General features: G+C 41.0%; 1 protein-coding gene across 1 annotated transcript in view; it reads left to right on the top strand.

Moving 5' to 3' along the window:
- Positions 1–24,166, top strand: part of kcnk10 (potassium two pore domain channel subfamily K member 10) — a 92,238-nt gene that overhangs the window by 51,544 nt on the left and 16,528 nt on the right. The window contains exons 3-4 of the mRNA XM_008116437.3: positions 9,353–9,470; positions 19,416–19,576. Of these exons, the coding sequence (XP_008114644.1) occupies positions 9,353–9,470; positions 19,416–19,576 (279 nt within the window). The remainder of the gene's footprint in view (positions 1–9,352; positions 9,471–19,415; positions 19,577–24,166) is intronic.

Genomic DNA, 24,166 nt, shown 5'->3' with positions numbered 1-24,166 from the left:
ATGTGCCTCCCCAAAATCTTCTGAGGTGTTATGCTATGTATTTGGTCTTTTTATTTTTACACGGGGAGCTGTTTGTCTGGGTATCACTCTGAGGCTCTGGTGAGCCACATCCAGGCCATAGATCATGCTTTGCTTAAGAAACAAATAACCCAATATAGCCTGTATTAGAACATCAAAACATGACAAAACAGAACACTATGTGTATTAGTTAAAAGCCAAGCTGTTAATGTTAGACTTTATAATGTGTGGGCTGAGACACATGCTGCTTTTTCTTTTAATGTTGATTTATTTTGTACTTTCTCACTGATTTACCATGTTGCTGAGTTTGCAATCCACTTTAAGCAAAAATTTTATTATACTTATTATTTTGTAAATGTATTAGTTTGTTGTATTATAATTATTATTCATCCCGGAGTAGTGATTTGAATGTTGGACCATGACTCTGGAGACTAGAGTTAGGATCCCTACTTTTCCACTAAAACGCAGTGGGTGATTTTGGAAAATGGAGGAAAGCAAAGGCAAACCATCTCCGAATAAATCTTGCCAGGGAAACCCTGTGATTAGGTCTCTGTAAGTCAGAATAACTTGAAGGCATGCAACAGCAGCAGCAACAATAATTATTTTCCTGTCTCATGGCTCTTATGTTTGAGTTCCCTTTGAAGCCATTTTGAGTCCCCTTTCGGGAGATAAAGCAAGGTATAAATACATATAACAATGATGATGATGATGATGATGATGATGATGATACCTTAATCTAATTCATTATAAGCTGTTCTGAGATCTTTGGATAATGGATGGAATATAACTTTTATAAATAAAGAAAACCCCTTCTTTCCCCTCTGGCTGTCCTACGCTGTTCTGTCACGCGCTGGGCCTGTGACTGTCTGTCTGTTATGTAGGACATATGCTTTACGCCCAGCGGGAAGCCAGGGGCCTAAAAGAAGGGTCGTTGAGGAGTTTTCCTGAAAAGATGGCCTTGAAGTCTTTAAAGAAATAACAAAGTCTTTATTGACGAACAAATAATAAATCTTCAAGGAGTCTTGTCCCACAGGACAGGCGATAGGCTTTGAATAACTGTGAAAACCCTCTTATAACCCCTCCCAGGCTATCTGTTATCTGGGCTTAGCTAGTCTGGGACCCACTACCAACTCCAAGTGCGTCTGGTTGTTGAGTGGACCTACCAGCTGAGGCTTTCAGATGTTTCTGTGCTGTTCTGTATCCTGGGACGGTCAATATCCCTGGTATTCTTTATCCCTGGAATTCTTTATCCCTGGAGGTCTTTATCCCTGGTATTCTTTATCCCTGGAGGTCTTTATCCCTGGTATTCTTTATCCCTGGAGGTCTTTATCCCTGGTATTCTTGAACCCTGGTGGTCTTGAAATAGGAAGCCTTTTACGGAAGCTCTGTTTATGGTTTATGTCCTACAGCTGAGCTTCCTAAGAGAGACTAACTTAAAAATGGCTCCTTCCCTCCCAGAGCCCTGAACAGGGGGCGGAACCAAACTTAATGGTGATTGACAGGTGGCCTGTCCTATGGCTGCAAACATTTGCAGCAAGAAAGTAAAATAGAAGGTTCTGGTACAGCTGTACCAGCACACTCCTGGCCTAGATTTCTTAATGATGAGAAATCTACACTAAAACATTAACAAACAAATCTGGTAATGAACTGATTAGACATTCAACAACAACACAATATCACAAATTGGTCTGTGTAAAACAGAAACATTGCCATTTTGGCACACTCTTAGTTTTACCTTCCTTACCAATCCGTCCGGACTTGGCAAGGTCTCTACAACTCTGGCCAAAGGCCACTTGAAACGAGGTAAGGATTTGTCTTTGAGAAGTACAATGTCTCCAACTTGGATGTTGGGTTTAGAGTCTTTCCATTTCCTGCGACTCTGAAGTTGAGCCAGATACTCTGCCTTCCAGCGTCTCCAGAACTGATTGGCAAGAGTTTGAGTTTGTTTCCAGAGTGCTTTGTAAGATCCTTCGGGGACAGGATACATAATTCAGATGTCTTTTGAGTTAAAATGGATGCAGGAGTGAGAAGCTGTGGGTTGTCGGAATCTGTGGTGATGGGCACCAATGGACGGCTATTTACAATGGCTGGCACCTCTGCCATCAAGGTGACCCGAACATCGTGGGTCAAATATTTACAGTTCAAAAACATAGCGTCTAGTATCTTTCTACACAAATCAATCATATGTTCCCACACCCACCACATGTGAGACGCATGCGGTACATTAAATAGCCATGTAACCTTTTCTGAACTCAAATAGCTGTTGACACTGGGGTCCTTGGCAAACTTAAAAACACAGTCTAACTCTTTGGTAGCCCCAACAAAATTTGTGCCGCAATTGGACCTGATTGTCTTACCAATATGGGTAAAAGGAGGGTCAATCTGGGTTCTATCTGGGGGTAACTCTGACATGAGTTGGCTTTGGCAACTGGCTCTTAGCCTCTTGCATGTAACACATTTGTAAATAACACTACTGACCAGCCTTCTAGCACTGACTAGCCAGAAACCTTGATTTCTCAGTGCCCCTTCTGTAAGGGCCCTGCCCTGATGCTGCACCTTGCTGTGAGCATAACGAACCAGCAAAGTGGCTAAATGGCCTTTAGGGATGATGATGGGGTTTTTGATGTAGTCCGAAAGCTTAGATCTATTTAATCTCCCACCCACTCTAAGGACTCCCTGAGAGTCTAGAAAGGGGTTCAACAACTTAATACAGCTGTCTTCAGGGAGACTGGCTCCCCTTTGAAGGCAGTCAACCTCTTTTTTAAATGTGTCCCTCTGGACAGACCTGAAAATCAAATTTTCAGCCTTTAAAAGGTCTAAGCCTTGGGGATTGCCTCCCTTCTTGTGCACGGCTAAATGGAAGAGTCTGGCCACCATGCCCTTCAGTGTGGGCCAGCTTGAAAGCGTTCAAAAATTGATGGATTCAAAGTTCCAAACAGCTTGCTGGGCTCTAGAGAGGTGGCTTTGTAGGACTGAACCTCAGGAAGGTCCGGCTCCTCTGTGAATGAAAAGACCTTTGGAAAGTCGGGGTTGGCTAGACACTCTGGTCCTGTCAGCCAGGTGGAACTTAAAGTCTTGTGTGCAGAAGCACCACGACTAGCAATATTTGCAGGGTTGTCATCGGTGGTTAACTCAGATGAAACTCCTTGGCAGCAGACAGAGATGTGGCTGAAGCAACTCTGCATGAGGGTGACTCTGCCACAGCTGAGAATGTTTGGCTGATCTGGACACAGAGAAGATGGAGGATGCATTCTGTTGACACATACAGGTCCCTGTATGGTCCATCCTAAAGGAATCTTCTGTGCCAAGGGTGCACCAGGAGGACCTCTCTTTTCAGCCTGGACGCTCATCAGGCTTGGGCAGTTGGATCCAATGAGCAGGACGATGTCGATGCCCGGCTCAAAGGGAGGAATGAGGTCCCGTAGTTCTTTCAGGTGAGGATGCGCTTGCACCACTTCTCTGGTAGCAATCTGGTCCTTATTTCGTGGGATGGACGCACACTCAATAAGGTCAGGTAACTCAAAACGAATATCTTTGCCGCAAGGCGAAATGATAAATCCAGAAGCAACACGACCCTGTCTTCTTTGTTTGCCTGTACAAGTAGAAATACAATAGTCAATAGTCTTTGTTTGTCCTTTGAAGAAGCTGAAGAAGTCAGGGGTGGCCAGTGAACCATCACTTTGGTTGTCAAGGGCCACATACATTCTCTTCTTCATCCATGGCTTGCTGGTGGGATAGACATCTGCCAAACAGATGGGGTGGCAAATCCTAGTTTTCTTTGGGCTGTCGCACAGCTGGGTGCAGGCCACAGAGGGTGCCTCAGCGCCCAATGAAGGTCCAGTCGAATCTTCTGGATGCACTTCTGGGGTGCGTTGACTGGTTGCTCCGCTCTTGGCCTTCAGGGGCACAAAATCCTTATCGTGCATCGCTGAGCAATGTCTGACGGATTGGCACACCTTGCATTTTACCTTTTCTTTGCATGACTTTGATTGGTGGGGAGTTGTACCGCAGCACCTGAAGCAGATCCCGGATTTCTTGAGGATCTCAACTTTGTCTGCGTGAGGCTTTCTGGCAAACTCTCTGCAGTCGGCCAAACTGTGGGGCTTTGCATGCAGGGGGCACAAAACTTCTTTTGGTGTCATCTTGGCATCAGGTAGAGATGGGATGGTCTCCGTAGTCTTGACGGTGATGTTTCTTTTGGTGTTACTGTCTTTAGCAGGTTTCTTGGTTTCTTTGATGGGCCTATCTGTCCTAGGAGCCCCATAAAGAGTTGGAAATCCTGTCTGTGGGTCGTTAAGTTGCATGGCAGCATTCGTAACAAATTCCACAAGATGGGTGAATGGTGGGTAGACCTGATGATTAGCCTGCTTGTATCTGAAGACTTCCCTGCCCCATTTTTCCTGCAAGAAAAAGGGCAGTCTTTGAGTGATGGCAGTTTGGGACAAGTGCTGGTCCAGGCAGGCAAACCCTGGAAGCTGTGGGTTTCCCTTAGCTGACTGAAGCTCAACCAATAAGTCTGATAGGTCCCAAAGCTGTTCAAAGTCCTTAGGTTTGAGCACCGGGAACTTATGAAGTCTGTCCATCAGCGAGGCTTCAATTTGGGTGCTGGACCCATAACGCTGGTTAAGCCTTGTCCATGCAGTGTCCAGTGCTCTTTCTGGTTGGTCGATGAGGGCTGAGAAGATTCTTCTCACCTGGTGGGCTGATGTTGGACCAAGCCAGGCAACCATAAGAGTTAGTTCCTCCTCAGAGGTGAGTCTTAAGTTCTGTATGGCACGCTGAAAGGTCTTCTTCCAAAGTAGGAAATCTTCTGGCCGGTCAGAGAATTTCTCCACACCTTTGTCCCTCAAATCCTTCTTCGGGTTCCTAAACAGAGACTCGAGCTGTGACTGAGGAATCTGAAGAAACGGAAGGGGTGTTTGGTCAGGGGTAAAGGCGAAGTTCTTCTCAAACCTAGAAGGTCCCTTCAGAGGAACATCTGTGATCTCAGGTATGGGCGAAACCCTGGTTTCTATTGGCCTTGCAACCTGAGTTGGTGGCTGTGGGCTCCTGGCCCTGGATTCTTCGACCTGCCTGCGTGGCACCTGCACCAGCTTGTTGTCTTGGAAGCCAATGTGGGCTGGCAGAAGAGGCGTGGTTGGTGATGTTGGTAAACGGTTGACGTTTTCCTGAGACAGTTCTCCTTGCAGCACCTTCGCCAGGATGTTGGCACGAACCCTCTTCTGAGCTGCATCTTGTTGGACGCGTGTGAGCTTTAACTTTGCTTCTAATTCAGTTTGAGCCTGCTCGAAGTTGAGGCTTAGCTCTGCTGCTGCTGCCTCAGCTTCCGCCTCAAGGATCCTTTCCTGCAGCTCCATGCGCTTGGCTTCCTTGTTGTAGAAGGCCGCCATCGATGAGGAGCTTCTCCTTGAAACAGAAGACCCTGGCGTGGAGTCATGTCTGCTGTTTGACTTCCTGCTGAGGTAGCTGTGCTTGCTATGGGCAGAAGCACTTCCCTGACCGCTCTTAGCACTCAAGGCCTTCAGGGAATGCCTAAGGAGCTCAGAACTCACACTATGAGTGGGAGAAGCTTGATCATCCCTTTCCCTTCTGGGGGAGGGGCTAAAGTCAGCTACATGAAACAGGTGTGCATAACTTAGCTCCCTATGTTTAACACTATTTAGAAACTGTAGAGCTCTAAGATCTGCTTCCTGGTTGTTTATTTTGCTAAGCACCTGTGTGATGCCATCCACTAGGGCTCTCCATTTGTTAATCAGAACCTTGAGATTAGCCCTGATACATTGAGACTCCCTAGTGTCTTTAGAACCTTCTAGTTGACCATCAAGGTTAACAATAGAAAGCCAGACGCTTTCAGCCTTATTTGTCAGCTGAGCCTCTTCTAGCAAAAGCAGGTCTAAAGCCTTTTGGGTAGGATGAATTGAACCCTGAGATCTCAAACTATAAGCTTTTCCCTCTGATTTTGCAGAGCCTAGAGTATGAGCCATAATCACAAATTAAGCAAACAAAATGGCAATGCAGTTACAAAAGCACACTTAAAACTTATTACTTTAAATCAAGAAATAAGAACACAGCAATAAATCAGTTGCAAACCAAACTCCTGCAAGCCCAAGGAGTTTGCAAAACCCCTTTTTGCAGGCACCTGGTAGATGAAGTAGCAAGCACTGTACAGACTTAGTCCTGTTGCTACTGGAACAAAATGTTGCAATTTGCTGTGGAAAGCTTGCTTCTGCAGAGCGAATGTAGCAAATGTTGTGCAGGACTTGCTTCTGCAGAGCTGGAACTCTGGAAATGTAGCAAACTGTGAGGCCTTGCTTCAAAAAGGGCGGGAAAGGCTTGCTTCTGTTGCTGGAGCAAAATGTTGCAAACTGTTGTGGAAGGCTTGCTTTTGCAGAGGCTGCTGCAAATGTAGCAAACTTGGAAGAAAGGAGGAATGCACCGGCCCCTCCCTTCTGGTCACATGGGCTATCTTCCAAGATGGCCGAAAATGCAGGAACACATTCACATGGATAGCAGGTAATGGAGGCTTGGAATGGTCCTGAACTGGCTCCCTTATGCACTGCCTTTAGCTTTTTCAAGTCCTTTACTTTACTCCCGGGTGGCAGAAGCCACCAGCTCCTATTTCAATGTTCTGTCACGCGCTGGGCCTGTGACTGACTGTCTGTTATGTAGGACATATGCTTTACGCCCAGCGGGAAGCCAGGGGCCTAAAAGAAGGGTCGTTGAGGAGTTTTCCTGAAAAGATGGCCTTGAAGTCTTTAAAGAAATAACAAAGTCTTTATTGACGAACAAATAATAAATCTTCAAGGAGTCTTGTCCCACAGGACAGGCGATAGGCTTTGAATAACTGTGAAAACCCTCTTATAACCCCTCCCAGGCTATCTGTTATCTGGGCTTAGCTAGTCTGGGACCCACTACCAACTCCAAGTGCGTCTGGTTGTTGAGTGGACCTACCAGCTGAGGCTTTCAGATGTTTCTGTGCTGTTCTGTATCCTGGGACGGTCAATATCCCTGGTATTCTTTATCCCTGGAATTCTTTATCCCTGGAGGTCTTTATCCCTGGTATTCTTTATCCCTGGAGGTCTTTATCCCTGGTATTCTTTATCCCTGGAGGTCTTTATCCCTGGTATTCTTGAACCCTGGTGGTCTTGAAATAGGAAGCCTTTTACGGGACGAGCTGGTTTATGTCCTACAGCTGAGCTTCCTAAGAGAGACTAACTTAAAAATGGCTCCTTCCCTCCCAGAGCCCTGAACAGGGGGCGGAACCAAACTTAATGGTGATTGACAGGTGGCCTGTCCTATGGCTGCAAACATTTGCAGCAAGAAAGTAAAATAGAAGGTTCTGGTACAGCTGTACCAGCACATACGCACTAACCTTTTAAATTTCTCATCAAACAATCAGCCAACCTCTAGACACTCATCTATTCCATGCACTAATTGCCCCTTCTTTTTCTGTTGCTGCTGCTATTCCTTCCAGTCATTTCTGGGTTATAGCAAACCAAGGGCCAGAGCAGACCAAGGGCCCTTATCCAAATGTTGGATAATAAGGAAAGATAAAGGAAAAGCCTATTAAACATCAAATTACATTATGATTTTACAAATTAAACACCAAAACATCATGTTTTATAACAAATCAATAGAAAAAGCAGTTCAATACATGGTAATGTTATGTAGGAATTACTATATTTGTGAATTTAGCACTAAACATTGAACAAGGATATAGGGCAGTGTGGACTTAGATAACCCAGATAGCCCTCAGTATTAAAAAAAACCCTCTAAAATCAGGACAATAAATAAAGAACAACACTCTGAAAACAGAAGAAATCCAGACAGTAAACAATCAGGGACAGCTAACACCTCCCAAAAAAAGATTCTCCCAGGCAAGAAGAAGCCAGGCCTTGAAGCCACAGGGCCATTAAATGCTAATCAAGGTGATTAATTACAACATTCACACCTGCTTCAAAGAAAAGTTCTTTCTCCCACCCTGGACCTTCTACAGATATATAAACCCCACATACCTAGCTTCCAAGTTCCCATAGACCTCACAATCTCTGAAGGCCCCAAAGGTGGGCTCGCGTGGTGCGAAGGTGGGTCTGCACCGGCCGGAAGGCCCGAAAGAGAAGGAGGCAGATTGTGGTGCCCTCCTCCCAGGACGATGGCGCCCCCGGGACGATGGCGCCACAGGCAAGTGCCTAGTTCGCCTTATGGTTGGACCGCCTCTGCCAAGGGCAAAATTATTACAAGGTTTTCTGGGGCTGAAAGTGTGTGACTCTCCTAAGGCCACTCAGTGGGTTTTCATGGCTGAGCAGAGAACTTAACCCTGGTCTCCGTAGTCGCAGTCCTATGTTAAACAATTACATCATGCTGGTTATCTTGAACGGATCCATCCCTTATAACATACTACAAACACAACCATTTTTCTTTTCATTTCTCTAATAAACTCTGCAATATTTTTTTTACAAAAGTTCACAGCATTACATGCAACTCCAAGAATCCTCTCCAAAATCTGTTTGGTGACCTTGAGCCAATTATCCTTTCTTGACCTACAATTTCATTGCATGGGTCTTTGCAAGTGTCCTAGGATGCTTTAAGCACATTTCATGTATGGAACCCCACACTGCCCATTACATGACACATACTCACAACTGTGCTGCAAGTGTCCAAGGACACTCTGCCTAAAACATGAGAAGTTTCCCATGTTCTGTAGGCAGCAACGGGGTCAGAGCAGGGGAAAGCCACATGGTGATGCTTTCCACATGTGGTGGAGAAGCATTGCTGTAGACAATGCAGGGCATGGAGAGATGGGATTGCCTTGCAGCCTGCGAACTTGCCACAGAGGCGGGTAAATCTCTCTACTGCCCCTCATCAATGTGATGAGGTCCCTAAACACCTTTGGAGGATCATTGCAAAGATAAAGGATTGGATAAAAATAAATAAATGTCGGCAGTACTTCAATATAAATTATATGTAAGCATTATTGCATTTGTACTTCCTGAAATGTGTTCTTTAGGATCAGTATTCTGCTCTGTTTCTTTTTTAGATAGCAAGTTAGTGGCAGGAGAATGCCTGCTTTGCAATTAGAATTTATTCAGTTCACCTCCTCATGCATTCTGTTTCAGGGATCAAATTGCAAGTGATGGGGATGCTCTTCCTCTTTCTCAAGTCCTGTGGACATGTGGGTAGTAAGGCTGAATAAAACTGGGCTGGTGGATCAACAAGTCTTACCTGGTAAAAGGATTTTCCTCTGCATCTGTGAAGACCAGTTTCCAGTATGTGCTGCCTTTGAGAACAAATTGTATTTATCTCCTGGCTAATTCAACTGTCACTTTCATTTCAGCGGGTCATCAATGCTACCAATGCAGGAGTCAATCCTGTAGGAGACTCCTCCAACAGCAGCAGTCACTGGGATCTCGGAAGTGCCTTTTTCTTTGCCGGAACTGTCATCACAACTATAGGTAAATATGGATACAAAATTTGGATTAAGAATTTGAAGGAAAATACATTTTAAAGCAAGAATGACATGAGAAATGGAGTGAGAGCTCAAACTTGCAGACGTTCCTTTTTGAGCAGTGGTTCCCAACCTTTTTTTTTTTTTTTTTTTTAAACCAGGGACCACTTTGACCAGGGACCACTTTCCAACATTAGTACCAAAAGGGTTATGAATCACTTTTTGGTCAACTTGCATCCCACAGACCGCACTTTGCCCACTCCTTTTAAATTTCCAGATATGTTTTGAATTTTACATAGAGTGCTCAGGAAAGGGCATTTCATTTGGAGGACAAGATGTTTTGTATTTGCCCACCCTTAAAGTAGATGCAGACAATGTTTTGTATCAATTGGCATGCTTTTGTAATTGCATTACAATTGTAAACATAGGTGGCCCATGACTGGGGAGAGAGCAAGGAGGGAATGTCCTTCTGAATTTCTCGAATAGATCTCCCCTGCTTGGTCTGCAAACCATCCCTGGCTGTAGGCATGTTTTTATTATAAAAGTCGCTGCAGAGACTGAAAACCAGTGTCAAATGCAATTTATCAGCTCTCAGAAAAAAGAGCAAAGTGTATTACTCTGGAGGATGGAACTCTTTCACCTTGCATTCTCAGCTCAGTAATGTATATGCTGGATTGATATCAACACATGTACTGAGCATGAGACAGAACAGACAGAAAACAAAGACATCCTAACTCAGCCTTACTCTCCTTGTTCAACAATTGTATGAGCATAATTTCCTCTGGGTTATGAGCTGTAATTTAAATGAGGGCAAATTGCAAAGAAAGACATTTGATTCAGATTCACATTAAAATAATTAGAAATGATAAATTCACAGGAATGAGCATCTGAATCACGTATAAATGTATGTGAAATTGTAGTCATATTTTGGTTGATTTTGGTTTTGACCTTTAAAGGTCTACATCAGTGGTTCTCAACCTGTGGGCCCCCAGTTTATCAGTTGCTAGGACTTCTGGGAGTTGAAGGCCAAAACATCTGGGGACCCACAGGTTGAGAATCGCTGCTCTACATGGTTTGGGTCCAATTTACCTACAGAATCACCTTCCATACAGTCCACACACTTAGGTCCTCTGAGGGGCAGCTACGAAATGACCTGCAAGAAGAGCTCCAACAGCTAAATCAGCTTCAAAATTTAAGACACAACCTAAGACCTCTTTCTTCCAGCAGGCCTAACCTTAATTTGTGAATTTTAGCTTGCATTTCATCAGTGGGTTTTAACTTGTATTTTATCTATAAGTATGTGCTTTAATAGTGTTTAATCTCTTGTTTTAATGGTGTTGTACCCCGCCTCAGACTGCAGGTAGAGGCAGTTATTATTATTATTATTATTATTATTATTATTATTATTATTATTATTATTATTTCTTCTAAAGGGGATTATTTCATTTAAGGGATTAACAGGAGTCATATGATGTAATGGTTTGAGTGTTGGACAAGGACTCTGAGAGCTCAGAGTTTGAAGCCCCACTTAAGCAAGTCACAGTCTCTCAACCTTAGAAGAAGGCAATGACAATTTTCCTTTGAGTAAATCTAACCAAGACAATTCTATGATAGGGACACTGTATCTTGGAAGTCAATTTGAAGAAACATAATAAGAACCAGTGGCAGACATACCCTGTTTCCCCTAAAATAAGACATCCTCAGAAAATAAGACCTAGTAGAGGTTTTGCTGAACTGCTAAATATAAGGCCTCCCCCAAAAGTAAGACCTAGCAAAGTTTTTGTTTGGAAGCATGCCCATCGAACAGAATACCAGAGCATGCAGGATCGATAAATGTATGTACCATATACATGGAAATAATGGTAGTAATAATAAATTCTTGATAGGATTCACAGTTTGTCTGGTTATGCTGGTTTGTGATGACAATTACTGTACAGTATATAATAAATGTTCATTTTTGTTGTTCAACAATAAATGTGAATTCTTCTTCATGGAAAAATAAGAACTCCCCTGAAAATAAGACCTAGCACATCTTTGGGAGCAAAAATTAATATAAGACACTGTCTTATTTTCGGGGAAACATGGTAGCTCTGCGATCCTCACATTAGGTCTAGGTTTCTGAAAGTAAATGGCTGTGTACATATGCCTAAGTGCCAATTAATTTCTCAGGGAGCTGGAACCGGGAAACCCGATCAGGCACAGTCCAGAACAATATCTGCTATGTTACTCTACTAATTGTGTGCATTATCATAGCTCCATCTAGCTAAATATTGTCTTCACAGTGTGGCAATGGCTCTCCATTGTATACCAATATCTGTGGATGCTCATTATATACAATAGCCTGTTACAGAACTCCAATATTCTGATGATAATGTATTCTGTGCTCATTCAGAAGAAGACCTACAAGCCACTCTGAACACCTTTGCAGAAGCATACCAAAAGCATGGAACATCTCACAGAACATAGAGAAAATCAAAGTGCTCTTTCAGTAGTCACTAGCCAATCCCTTTACAATGCCAGAAATACAGCTTAATTGTGTAACGTTAAAAAATGTTGACCATTTCCGCTAACTTCGCAGCCATCTCTCCACAAAATCGACACTGAAATACAACACAGTTTGAGTTCTGCGAGTGCGGCATTTTTCCGAATAAAACAGAGTGTTTGAGGATCAAAACATTCATAGAGATACCAAGATGCTTGTTTATAAAGCTATTGTCCTCCCAACCCTGTTATATGCCTGTGGACCATATACAGACATCATATTCAACTTCTGGAATGAGTCCATCAGCGTTGCCTCTGAAAAATCCTGTAAATCTCTTGGGAAGACAGGTGGACAAATGTTAGCATTCTGGAAGAAGCAAAGACCACTAGCATTGAAGCAATGATCCTCTGCCATCAACTTCATTGGACTGACCATGTTGTCTGAATGCCCGATCACTGTCTCCCAAAGCTGTTACTATACTCTCAACGCAAGAACGGAAAAGAGAATGTTGGTGGATAGGAAAAGAGATTTAAAGATGGGCTTAAGGCAAATCTTAAAAACTGTGGCATAGACACTGAGAACTGGGAAGCCCTGGCCCTTGAGCATTTTAACTGGAGGTCAGCTGTTACTAACAGTGCTGTGGAATTCAAAGAGGCACTAATGGAGGGCAAAAGGGAGAAATGTGTCAAGAGGAAGGCGTGCCAAGCCAACCCTTGTCGGGACCACCTTCCATCTGAAAATTGATGTCCTGACTGTTAAAGAACATGCTGATCAAAAATAGGCCTCTACAGTCACCTACGGACCTACCGCCAAGACCTGACACTAGGAAGGCAATAATACTCGTCCACAGGTGATGGCCAGTGATAATGATGATGATGACAGTAGTGTAGTATAATCGGTGCCTAATATAGAATGACAAAATCAGGATTTGCTTTTGGGAATATTTTCAAGCCACAGATAGCTAAATCCATGGAGGGTTGACTGCATGTGTGGATATACCGTGTTTCCCCGAAAATAAGACAGTGTCTTATATTATTTTTTACTCCCAAAGATGTGCTAGGTCTTATTTTCAGGGGATGTCTTATTTTTCCATGAAGAAGAATTCACATTTATTGTTGAACAAAACAATGAACATTTATTCTATACTGTACAGTAGTTGTCATCACAAACTAACATAATCAAACCAGACAAACTGTGACTTCTGTCAATAATTTCTTGTTACTACCATTTTTTCATATACAACTGGTATGTACATTTACCAATCCTGCATGCTCTGGTGGGTGGCAGGCATGCTTCCAAACAAAAACTTTGCTAGGTCTTATTTTCGGGGGAGGCCTTATATTTAGCAATTCAGCAAAACCTCTACTAGGTCTTATTTTTTGGGGATGTCTTATTTTAGGGGAAACAGGTTAGTTCCGTTTTTGTTTTGGATGCATCATTCTTATAAATGTGGGCCTTTATTTCCATTGTAAATGTGCATTTTTATGGCCAGCCTACAAACCACTGAAATGAAATGGTTTTTAATGGAGAAGGCTATAAAATGATCTTGACTTTTGTGGTTCCAGTTCTGTAACTACATTTCCTTTTCAAGAACTAAAAATGCAACACAATTGATAATGAAACAGACTTGGTCTAAATTGATTTTCCTGAACTTCTAATGGAATAAATTGTCTGCTGGTATGAATGGCTGGATTTTTTTTTTTAAAAAAACTAGATGATAAATAGTTATAGAACAAACTAATATGGTAAATACCTGACTCATGTTCAGAATAATAGAAGCATAGGTCTGCATTTTGTTGTAGTCCTAGCTGTAAAGGGCTCATTGACCCCAATGGAAAAGTGATAAGTAACCACTAAGGAAAATAACTGATTCATATTCTAGTCTGGATTAATAGTTGAAAATAGGCTGGGACTTGAGTTGAATGGAAGGGTTTCTAATGTTTATAGAACTCATTTTGATCCATGGGAGATTACTACTGTTGAAATGGGAGAGACAAGTAATTTTTACCTATTTCATCTTCCCTGGCACCTGATGCTATCTTCTGTACTATTCCAGAGATAGATCGATCTCTTTATTGATTAGTCTACTGACCATATCAACAATAAAAGACAAAAAATAAAAATACACAGACAAATAGACACTAATCACTATTCTAAAACTCCTGTAATAGTTAACTAAAATAAATTAAAACACAATAAAACTTGATTAAATAATAAGTTTGGTAAAATAGGATTAAATCACAAGATTAAAAAAAGAGTGACTGGTATAAAATAATCAGTTGGGGAAGTTGGGTAAGTTCATTGTCATGACAAGAAAGGTTACTACTATTGAAATGGGAAAGACAGGCAATGTTTACCTATTCCATCTTCCCTAGCACCTAATGCCATTTCCTGTATTATTCCAGAGGATTCTCCCAACCCTTTAGTGCTGGTTTTCAGGGGCTGCAACATGATCATAGCTATGGAGAAGAGGCAAAATGAGGGCATTGCCCCCAAATAGGAATATTGCCCCCTCAGTGAAATTTTACTTCAGTTCCTAAATTGCAGTAACTTCATGCTTCAATTGAATATTTAGAAAAACAGTATAGGCATCCAAAGAAAAGGGGCAAGCAAAGTTACCAAGGATGCAAACCCAATAAATGCATGACTTCTAGAGACATAGAGGTGGAAGAGATCATGAGGGACCCCCCCCCCTCCCGGTCCACCCCTTGCCAGGCAGGAAGACACAATTAAAGTACCCTTGATAGCTAACCAGCCTCTGCTTAAAACCCTCCAGAAAAAGAGACTCCATCACATTTTGAGGCAGTGTATTCCACTGTCGGACATCTCTTACCATTAGTCCTTCCAAATGCTTAGATGGAATCTTTTTTCCTGTAATTTGAATCCAGTGCTTTGTGTCCTAATCTCTAGATCAGCAGAAAAAAGCTTGCCTCTTCCCCATTGTCTCACTCTCTGAATTGCTAGTAATGTGGGAACTGAAGGAAATTTTCATTTGGTGGTGGAAGAAATTATGGGACAGTTTTGTCCTCTTTTCCCATAACTACATACCTGACTTTCAGGGAGAAAGAAGAATGGGCAAATATTGGCTCCTCATTTGCCAGTAACCCCTTCTGGGCTGAGCTGCATTCAATGAATTATTTGTCGTTGTAATATAGGGAATGGATTTAATATTAAATATAAGCTTAAACATTTAATTAAACCTGGAAGCTTTGCTTGTAGGACTCACATACCAGAAGACGAGAATACCTGTTCCTCCTCAGCCATGGTGACGCTGGGCAGGTCAAACAGTCTCCGTCTGAGAAGAAGGCACTAGCAACCCCCTCTAAGTAAATATTGTCAGCAAAACTGTCTGATAGTCTCCATAAGTCAGAGTTAACTTGAAGGCATAGATCAACAATACCACTAGGCCATCAACTGCAAAATTAGCCGAAGAGATAATTACTATTTTCTGTATCCAAAAATGAGGTTTGGAAATAAAAATATGGACACTACTGAGCTCCTAACAATAATACTACAATATAACATAAAAATAGCTATACAATTGCACTTGGAAGGCTACTATAAAGATGGCTATAAGGAGAATCTTCCACAACCAACCTAGAAGCATTCTCTCCTTGATCTCCTTTTAGGAATCTAAGTACTACACTCAAAGTACTACATTCTGCTGGCTTTCAAACTTAGTAATATATTTAAGCTTATTTCAGCATGTAATTTCAGCTATTAGCAACATACTTCAGTAGGTTGTCAAGAAAAAACTATGAAGCAACTGTACAGTAAGGAAAACTGAAATCTGCAGTTGTCTTTGTGACAGATGTGGTAATATATTCTGGAAGAAAAATAAACGAACTTGGAAAAGTTGCTTATTTGGACTAAAATTACCGGAATCTGGGCTTTGAACAATGTAATGCAGAAAGAGTAACTTTCTTCAGCTTTGATTAAAACAAATTTATTTTCAAAGTCAATTAGCAATGCATGAAGATAAGCCTTTAAAAGACTCAATTAAGGTTAAGAAGCTGGGTAATTTTTGAAAAATCATAAAAATGACTGAAAGAAATGGAAATATTACTAGGTGAAGTATGTGATAAAGGGCCAGCATTATTCATAACCCAAACCTGAAAATGAGATTAGCCAGGTGAATCATCTTCCCACCAGGATCCAATTTGGAAGAGACCCCATGCTGTAGCAGCAAGTGAATGACAAAGCTGAACTTTTTTGCTGGCTTTTCCTTTTTCACCCTGCTAAGATGACAAAAATATGCTTCAGATCAAATCAAACGACAGATTCCATTAAGGAACTCTGAGCTCCATGAAGAAATGGTGGAAATTGTGGGCTCTTTAGGTTTGAAGTATAATTAAAGTCTCAACTGCTGTGAATCCTATTAAAATTGAGGGTCTCAATGATAGCCCAAAAAGTTCTTTTTATGATGGGAAGTTCACTTGGTAGGTGTGTTTGCACCATTTTGTTTCTGGAGCTAAACTCTGTTCATAGTTCCCACTGATTCCATCAGATCAACCAAAGTTATTTTAAAAAATCATCAATTTTCTTATTACATGCTAAAAAGGTACACAGGGTGATCACCAATTCCAAAATATAGAATTAAAAATAAAACCTGCATACTGATTGTGCAAAAGGAGCTTCCATTGCTGTGGCTCTTCAAAGTTTTATTTGATATCTAAAAAGATCCACATTTTGCATGGAATATCATTAGGGTTCTAAACCAGGGATTGGAATAATATGGCCCTCCAGATTTTGGACTGCTGGTTAGGGCTTCTGGGACTTAGGATCTAACAATACAATAAAAGTCTTACCATATTTACTGCCCAAATTGCCATGGATTGTGGCAAATCCTGAGGTGCCTGACCTGTTAGGAGTCATAACCTTTTGGGAAAAGGCATTCATGACCTTTTGGACACATAACCTTTTGGGAAAGATATGACTTCCAGAAGAAAAGCTAAAAACTCGTTTGAATGAATCTTCTCTTTAGTGGTAAATATCCACTAATATTCATGCAAGGCAAACTGGTTTCAGTTATTAGATTGAACCTATTGTCTCTGATCTGTTAGGAACAGAGATATGCCAATGCACTAAACTACAGCAGAGTTTCAGAAGTGTTATTTCTCCCTTAAAACATTTTGGTTTGAATCATGGTCTCAAGAGTATAAAGTAGTCTTTGTTAAAATAACATAGTTGGTTTATTTTCAAACTTCATGTATTCAGCATACAGGCACATTGCTTATCAATGCAGTAACAAGTAGATTTGAAGTAGTTTCTCTGAATAGGTAACACAGGGCATCTTTCTTGTAACCAGCAGTCCAAAGTCTAAAGCATTTCTCAGACTCTAAAGGAGTCTGTACAGTCTGAGAGTCTAATAGCGTCTCATGGCATCTGAGAGTCTAATAGCGTCTGCCCTCTAAAATGGAGTCTCAGGTCTGAAGAGTCCTAGATCTGAATCACATGGTCTGCAGTCCCTCCCACAACACAGAGTTAAGGTAAAACTGCATACCAGTATACACATATACAATACAGTAAGCAATCTGAATTATAAACATAACAAATTACTAGAATAAGAAGGTTGCTATTTCCAACAACGTTGTAGGATGGGAGATGCCAGGCTTCGGGTTAAACTAGAGAAGAACTGGAATATGCCGCTGAAATCAGCCCCATCTGATGAGGTCGTAAGACCATTGTGTCCATGGGGGAAACATTCCCAGCTGTATCATGGTTATGTAAAACAATGGATTGGAGCAAGTGTCATTAAATTAGCCCACCTCCATCCCAATATGCCCTTGAGGCCCCATCTACACTGCCATATTAAATACAGATTATCTGCTTTGAACTGGATTATATGGCAGTGTAGATTTATATGATCCAGTTCAAAGTAGATAATCTTGATTATCTGATTTGATAATTTGGATAATATGGCAGTGTAGATCCAGCCTTAGTTACATTGGAGGACTTTGAGATTCTGAAAGAGTTATCCTCTGTAGGAATTTTCTAGGTCCTGCAAAACAATTCTATGTTAACTTCCAGGAAGGCATCTAGCAAATTCCTAGAGGCCATTTTTCCTGGGGGATTTGTAAGTGAAACCCTGAATAAGGATTCTGTAGTTGCAGGCCTCTTAGTTTATCTGAAGGATACACAATTCTTATCTATGTTCTGAACCTACAATCCACATGGAATTTTGAACTTCAAAATCCCTGATCAATGCCTGTGTTGGCTGGTGCATCTAGGAGATGAAGTCCCAATATCTTGAGGACTGAATTTGAGAATTGCTGGAACATCAGCTCAGCTGGCTAGCTGGGCACCAGCCTCTTGCTTGAAGTAAAATGCAGATTTTCATAGAGAAGTATTGCTGTTCTTGCATATTTGCCAGCGTGGGAAAGCTATGATAAAAGTTTAAACACTTCTTAAAATTTAAAACAGGTTCTGGAGAGGAAGCACATATTCCTACAACCAAATAAGCAGACTTCAAAGGCTTACAGTAAATCTTCTAGTGACTGAGGGTCAAGTGTGGGTCTCAAATCTTCCCAAGGAACAGATCCTATCACGAATAAGCTGCCCAGCATTGGAACAGAATGCTTGCTAAGCATAAATGTGAGAACTGGTCTGCTCTATGAGACCAAATTGCTCTCTCTCCAGCCTTCTGTTGGATAGATGTTGCTGCTGTTTTTGGTTGCAAATATTTCATTCCTCCAAAGCAGCAGCAAAAGTTTTCACGATAAGGAGGAATTTTCCACTCAGTTGTTTAGATTGTATATCAGAAAACAACTCCATCTATGCTTTTCTGTGTTTTTCTCATTTTCCTTGGCAGGTGTCAAACCTTGGGAGGCTCTATTGCAACTGCTTACTAGTAAGGAGGGAGGGAGAAGGCAATACAGACCATAAAGTAGCAGTTGGACTGAGCTCTCAGAGCTTGATGGCTGTGGGAAGATTGGGAGGTCATGCAAGGGAACCCTATAACCTCTTAAAAACCCATGTCTGGTAGACAGAGCCGGCCCTAGGTATTTTTCAAGTGTAGGCGAACAGAATTTTGGCACCCCCAGCCAAACCAATCACTGAAAAATAAAAGCGTTGGATAAGGGAAATGTTTGATAATAAGGAGGGATTAAGGAAAAGCCTATTAAACATCAAATTACATTAAGATTTTACACTAAAACATCATGTTTTGCAACAAATCAACAGAAAAAGCAGTTCAATACCTTGCGGAGGCAGGCCTCAGGAGACAGGAGTTGCCTCGATGGTGCCGCCAACAAGATGGCGCCACAGGCAACTGCCTAGTTGGCCTGGTGGTTGAACCGCCTCTGCTGGTAGACCTGATGTCCCGTGGAGCAATTGAGAACAAATTCTCTCTCTATGGTTCTATTCCTTCATTATATGTGATATTTTTTCCACTCTTCTTTGCTTTTGAATGGATTTTCTGAACTTAGAAATCATGATGACTTCTTTCTTTCCCCCTCTTTCTCCCAACAGGGTATGGAAACATTGCCCCGAGCACAGAAGGTGGAAAAATCTTTTGTATTTTGTATGCCATCTTTGGGATTCCACTCTTTGGCTTTCTGCTAGCCGGCATTGGTGACCAGCTTGGAACCATCTTTGGGAAGAGCATTGCAAGAGTGGAAAAGGTTTTTCGAGTAAGACTATATGGGTTAATTGGTTTTTAGTCATGAAGTTTAATGGCAGGTCATATTCACTGTGGGTGTGATAATATTAAGGTCAAGTCATATACACTGTGGTGGTTTGAGCATTTAACTATAGCTCTGGAGACTAGGTTTCAGTCTCCCACTTGGCCATGGAAGCCCACTGGGTAACCTTTCAGTCCTGGAAAACAGCATGATACCTTAGGGTCACCTTATGTCAGAAATGACTTGAAGGCACACAACAGCAATGGCATATGATAGAAGAGTCACCCCTTACCTCAGAAACATGTCTTCACAATTTAGGGACTACACTCTTGATTTGATATAGTTCAGGGATATGTACAAGCTAGATAAATTGAACTAGGACTCAGAGCAAGGCTTCAAATTACAGGAAAGGAGATTCCACCTGAACATTAGGAAGAACTTCCTGACTGTAAGAGCTGTTTAACAGTGGAACTCTCTGCTTTGGAGTGTGGTGGAAGCTCCTTCCTTGGAGGTAATTTATGTTTTTCCTTCATGGTAGGTGGTTGGACTAGATGGCCCACGTGGTCTCTTCCAACTCTATGATTTTAAGACTCCAACACATCTGAAATAGAGTCCAAGGTTGTCTGCTTTTCATTCTGCTTATCTGCCTCCAAATCTATGTTTATAAATGCTTTTAAAACTGCAGTATTTCTGAGATCTGCACATGAATATGCTTCTTTCTTTGGCATATATCTGAAATCTCACGGGATTGTCTTGAGAACTATTAGCAATTAATATTAATTATAATCCCCTATTGGGTTATTTTCTAACTCTACAGAAGACATTAACATTGAATTAAAGAAAATTAATCCCATTTATTTCAATTTAGTATTCTAAACTGATGTGTGGAGGCTGTTTGGTTTTTTAAAAAAATGTATTGATCTTCTAGACCGAGTTGACAGAAAGAGTAGATGAGTTGTGAAACTATTCTTTGCCTATAATGTTCAAACATTAGTGGGGAACTGTATAGTTGAATGCATCTCTGTGGAAAAAAAACAGCAGCAACATCATTATTATTATTAGTATTATTATTATTAATTATTATTATTATTTTATTTCTTATCTCCCTCTCCTCATGGCTTGAGGCGGGTTACAGAACCATTAAAACATATAAACACTGCAAAAATGCGACAAATGCACATATTAAAATGCACCTCTATAAAAGCTACACACCAAAACTCTATAAAATACATATTAAAATATACAAAACAGAAATTAAACTAAGGACACACATTTAAAATTCATGCTTAAAGATTGTATGGGTAGGCCTGTTGGAAGAGATAAGTCCTTAGACGGTTTTAAAATTCTGACAGCTCATTTAGCTGTTGAAGTTTTTCTGGCAGGTCATTTCCCAGTCTTGGGGTAACCGATGAAAAGGTCCTCTGAGTGGCGGTTGTCCGTAGGGTTCTGGCAGGTTGGAGTAACTGCCCCACAGAGGACCTAAGTGTTTGGGGTGGATTGTACCTTTAGGTAACCTGGACCCAAACCATGTAGGGCTTAAAAGGTGAAAACCAACACCATGTATTTTGCCAGGAAACTAATTGGCAGCCAGTGGAGTGACTTTAAGATAAGTGTAATATGCTCACTCCTAGATGTTCCTGTAACCAATCTGGCTGCTGTATTTTGAACTTGGTACATGGGTAGGCCAATATAAAGCACATTGCAGAAGCCCAACCTTGAAGTTACCAGCATGTGCACTACCATCTTCAGGTCCTCCTGACAGTAAGCACTCCTGATGTCGCATCTACCTAGGCTGACATTTGGACAGACAAATCCAGGAGCACTCCCTAGCTGTGAACACAGTCTTTCGGGGGAGACCTGAACTTGTCCTATCATTAGACAGAGGAAGATGATTTAGGATGTCATGAAAAAGGTGCTAAATTTCTGTTTATTTCTTTTATTATTTCTGCTTGTCATTTTACTAATAGACATGGGGAGAGGTTCATGGGGAATTTCCTGCTTTGTGTGACAAATTGATTTGATGGCCATTAGATATGATATACCTATTCAGGATAGGAAGAGAAGACAGCATCATTTGCTGCGCTGCTTCATACAGTGAAATATATTGAGCAACCCCATTAATTGTAAATATTGGGCTAAAATTCTTCTCCTTGGCACCTAGCTTTTATATGGAGGAATGTTCAGTTATAAAACCACTTTGATTTGATGTAGTCCAGAAGCCATTTCTTAACTTCATCTGCTGTTTTGCATCAAATTATGAGTCTTGTGATGAAGGGCAAAACAGTAAAAAGAAGATGAACTAGGATGCTATTTATAGCAGGGTCTTTTCTCCAAAGTGTTCTCTCAAACAGCATAGTTGTAAGAAAGCTAGCTATTTGTTTGAACATGGACTACTGAAACATACCCGACATGAGGCTGCCTTTCTGGAAACTCTTTTGAAACTTGAATGTGTTCAAAATGCTGTGGCCAGATGTTTGACTGGGGCCGGTCACAGAGAACATCTAACTTCCTTGCTGATACCTCTTCACTGCCTACTTTTCTAGACACAATTCAAAGTATTAGCAATGACTTATATGAACCCAAGCCTATATGGCTTGGGTCCAACTTATCTGTAAGATCACATCCCTCTATATGACCCTGTCAGAGTGTTAAGATCTTCAGTGGAGGGCTTTCTGTTGGACCTGCCACTGTTGTAGATCTGTTTCGTGGGGATACAAGAGAGATCATTTTCAGTGTCTGTTTCCAATCCATGGAATTCCCTTCTTTGAGAAGCAAGGCTAGGCCAGATGTTTGACTGGGGCCAGATCTCCTGTTCTCCTTTTGCTGGTGGTCAAAAGAGGCTTTCATTGAGCTTTCAAAATATGTGTATATGAATTTATATTTGTGTGGGTGTATAAATATATACATATATGTTTTAATGTGATGACTTCTAATTGTTTTTCTGTTTTTATTGTCAGGTTTTTAGCTGACCTTGTTGTTTTGTGAGCTGCTTTGGATCTCACATCAGGAGAAAGTGGCATATGATGGGAATTAATTAATTAATTAATGAAAGAAATAGCAGGGACTGGCATAAATTATATTCCTGGCTGGTTCAAAGAAAGAGGTCCTGTGATGTTAGTAAAGTTGTATGATCTGTGGAGTGAACTTTTATTTTCTCTGTGCCAACCTCTAACTAAATTAGCTGTGTTTCTGAACATGTAGAAATTGTTGTTGTTTTGTGTTGGTTCTTGATAATAATAATGATAATAATAATAGTAATTTCTAACCCACCCTCTCTCCCCGAAGGGACATGCAAAAGGCAAATATTTGATGCTGTATACAATCATAAAAACAGAAGCAAATATACATAAAACATAATCCTCTTTTGATACTTGGTATTTGGTGTAATGTAAAATCTCTTTACAAAAACGTTTCTTCTACACTTTGTCTTTCTTCAGTTATATACATTACATGAAAAAGGTATCTCTCATAAGTGGGGTGACAGGTGGAGAGAAACTATAATAAGTCAGCATTCCATGTAACATATATATGTCCTATACATTGTACCATCTCTATGCAACAGAACTTCACTTACATAAAATGTGCTGTAACTTCACTTGGTACTAATGTTGTTTGGGGAGAATGCTTTTCTCTCTTTGTTTGTGGGTGTGTATTTGTATCCACCCGGACAATATACGGGATATGCTTAACAGTCTGGAACATTTCTCAGCCGATTTCTTTTGTGAACAGTTTGGTTCATTATTGCAGCAACTTTACGTCAATAGGCCTCCTGTGACTCCTGTTTGACATCCTCGAGCATGTCTGAAAAAGGGAAAAGTACATTTTTCCCAAGAATAAAATTAGAATTTAATTATTTGGCATGACTTTTACCTCTCCCCCAGGAGGGTTGATTAAGTAGATTACTTCTTCAAAAACTAATTTTTTTCTTGCACTTCAGAAAGTTTTTGTCTATAATTTTCCGATCAAGCTGAAGACTAGTTTAACGTCTGAAGGTGCAAAGATGGCTCGACACACTCAGTTTGCATGTTGTTGATGGAAGGTATTATCATACATTGTTATCTTGCTTGTACTACTTTGTGATTGTTATTTGATATCAAGTCAATTTTGACTTAAGGCAACCCTATGAATTAGAGACCTCCAAGAACCCCTATAATCAATGGCCTTTTTCAGATCTTATAAGCTCTGCAGTTTCTGTGGCTGAATCAATGAACCTATAGCAAAGCCTTTCTCTTTTCTTACTGCCTTCCACATTGTCAGCTTTATAATCTTTTCCAGTGAGTCACACCATCTCATGAGTACAATAGCCTCATTTCAGTCATCTTGGCTTATGGTGAGAGTTCAGCCTGATTTGTGCTAGGATCTATTCATTTGTCTTTTTAGCAGTCTGTGGTATCTGTTGAACTCTTCTTCAGTACCACATTTCATATTCATTGATTTTCTTCCTGTCAGTCTATAGGAAGCTGAATCTGGAATATAACACATAAAGATACTTTTTATTTTCAAATGTGAATTCTCATCATTGTTTACTCTAATGCATCTATTGTAAACCAATTGAACCAAACATGGCTTTAAAGCTCATATGTTAGAAAGCTCAAGGTT

The sequence above is a fragment of the Anolis carolinensis genome, chromosome 1 (genome assembly GCF_035594765.1).
Source record: "Anolis carolinensis isolate JA03-04 chromosome 1, rAnoCar3.1.pri, whole genome shotgun sequence".
Classification (NCBI taxonomy): Eukaryota; Metazoa; Chordata; class Lepidosauria; order Squamata; family Dactyloidae; genus Anolis; species Anolis carolinensis.
The sequence above is the reverse complement of the archived record's forward strand: the minus strand, read 5'-3'. Positions and strand labels throughout refer to the sequence as shown.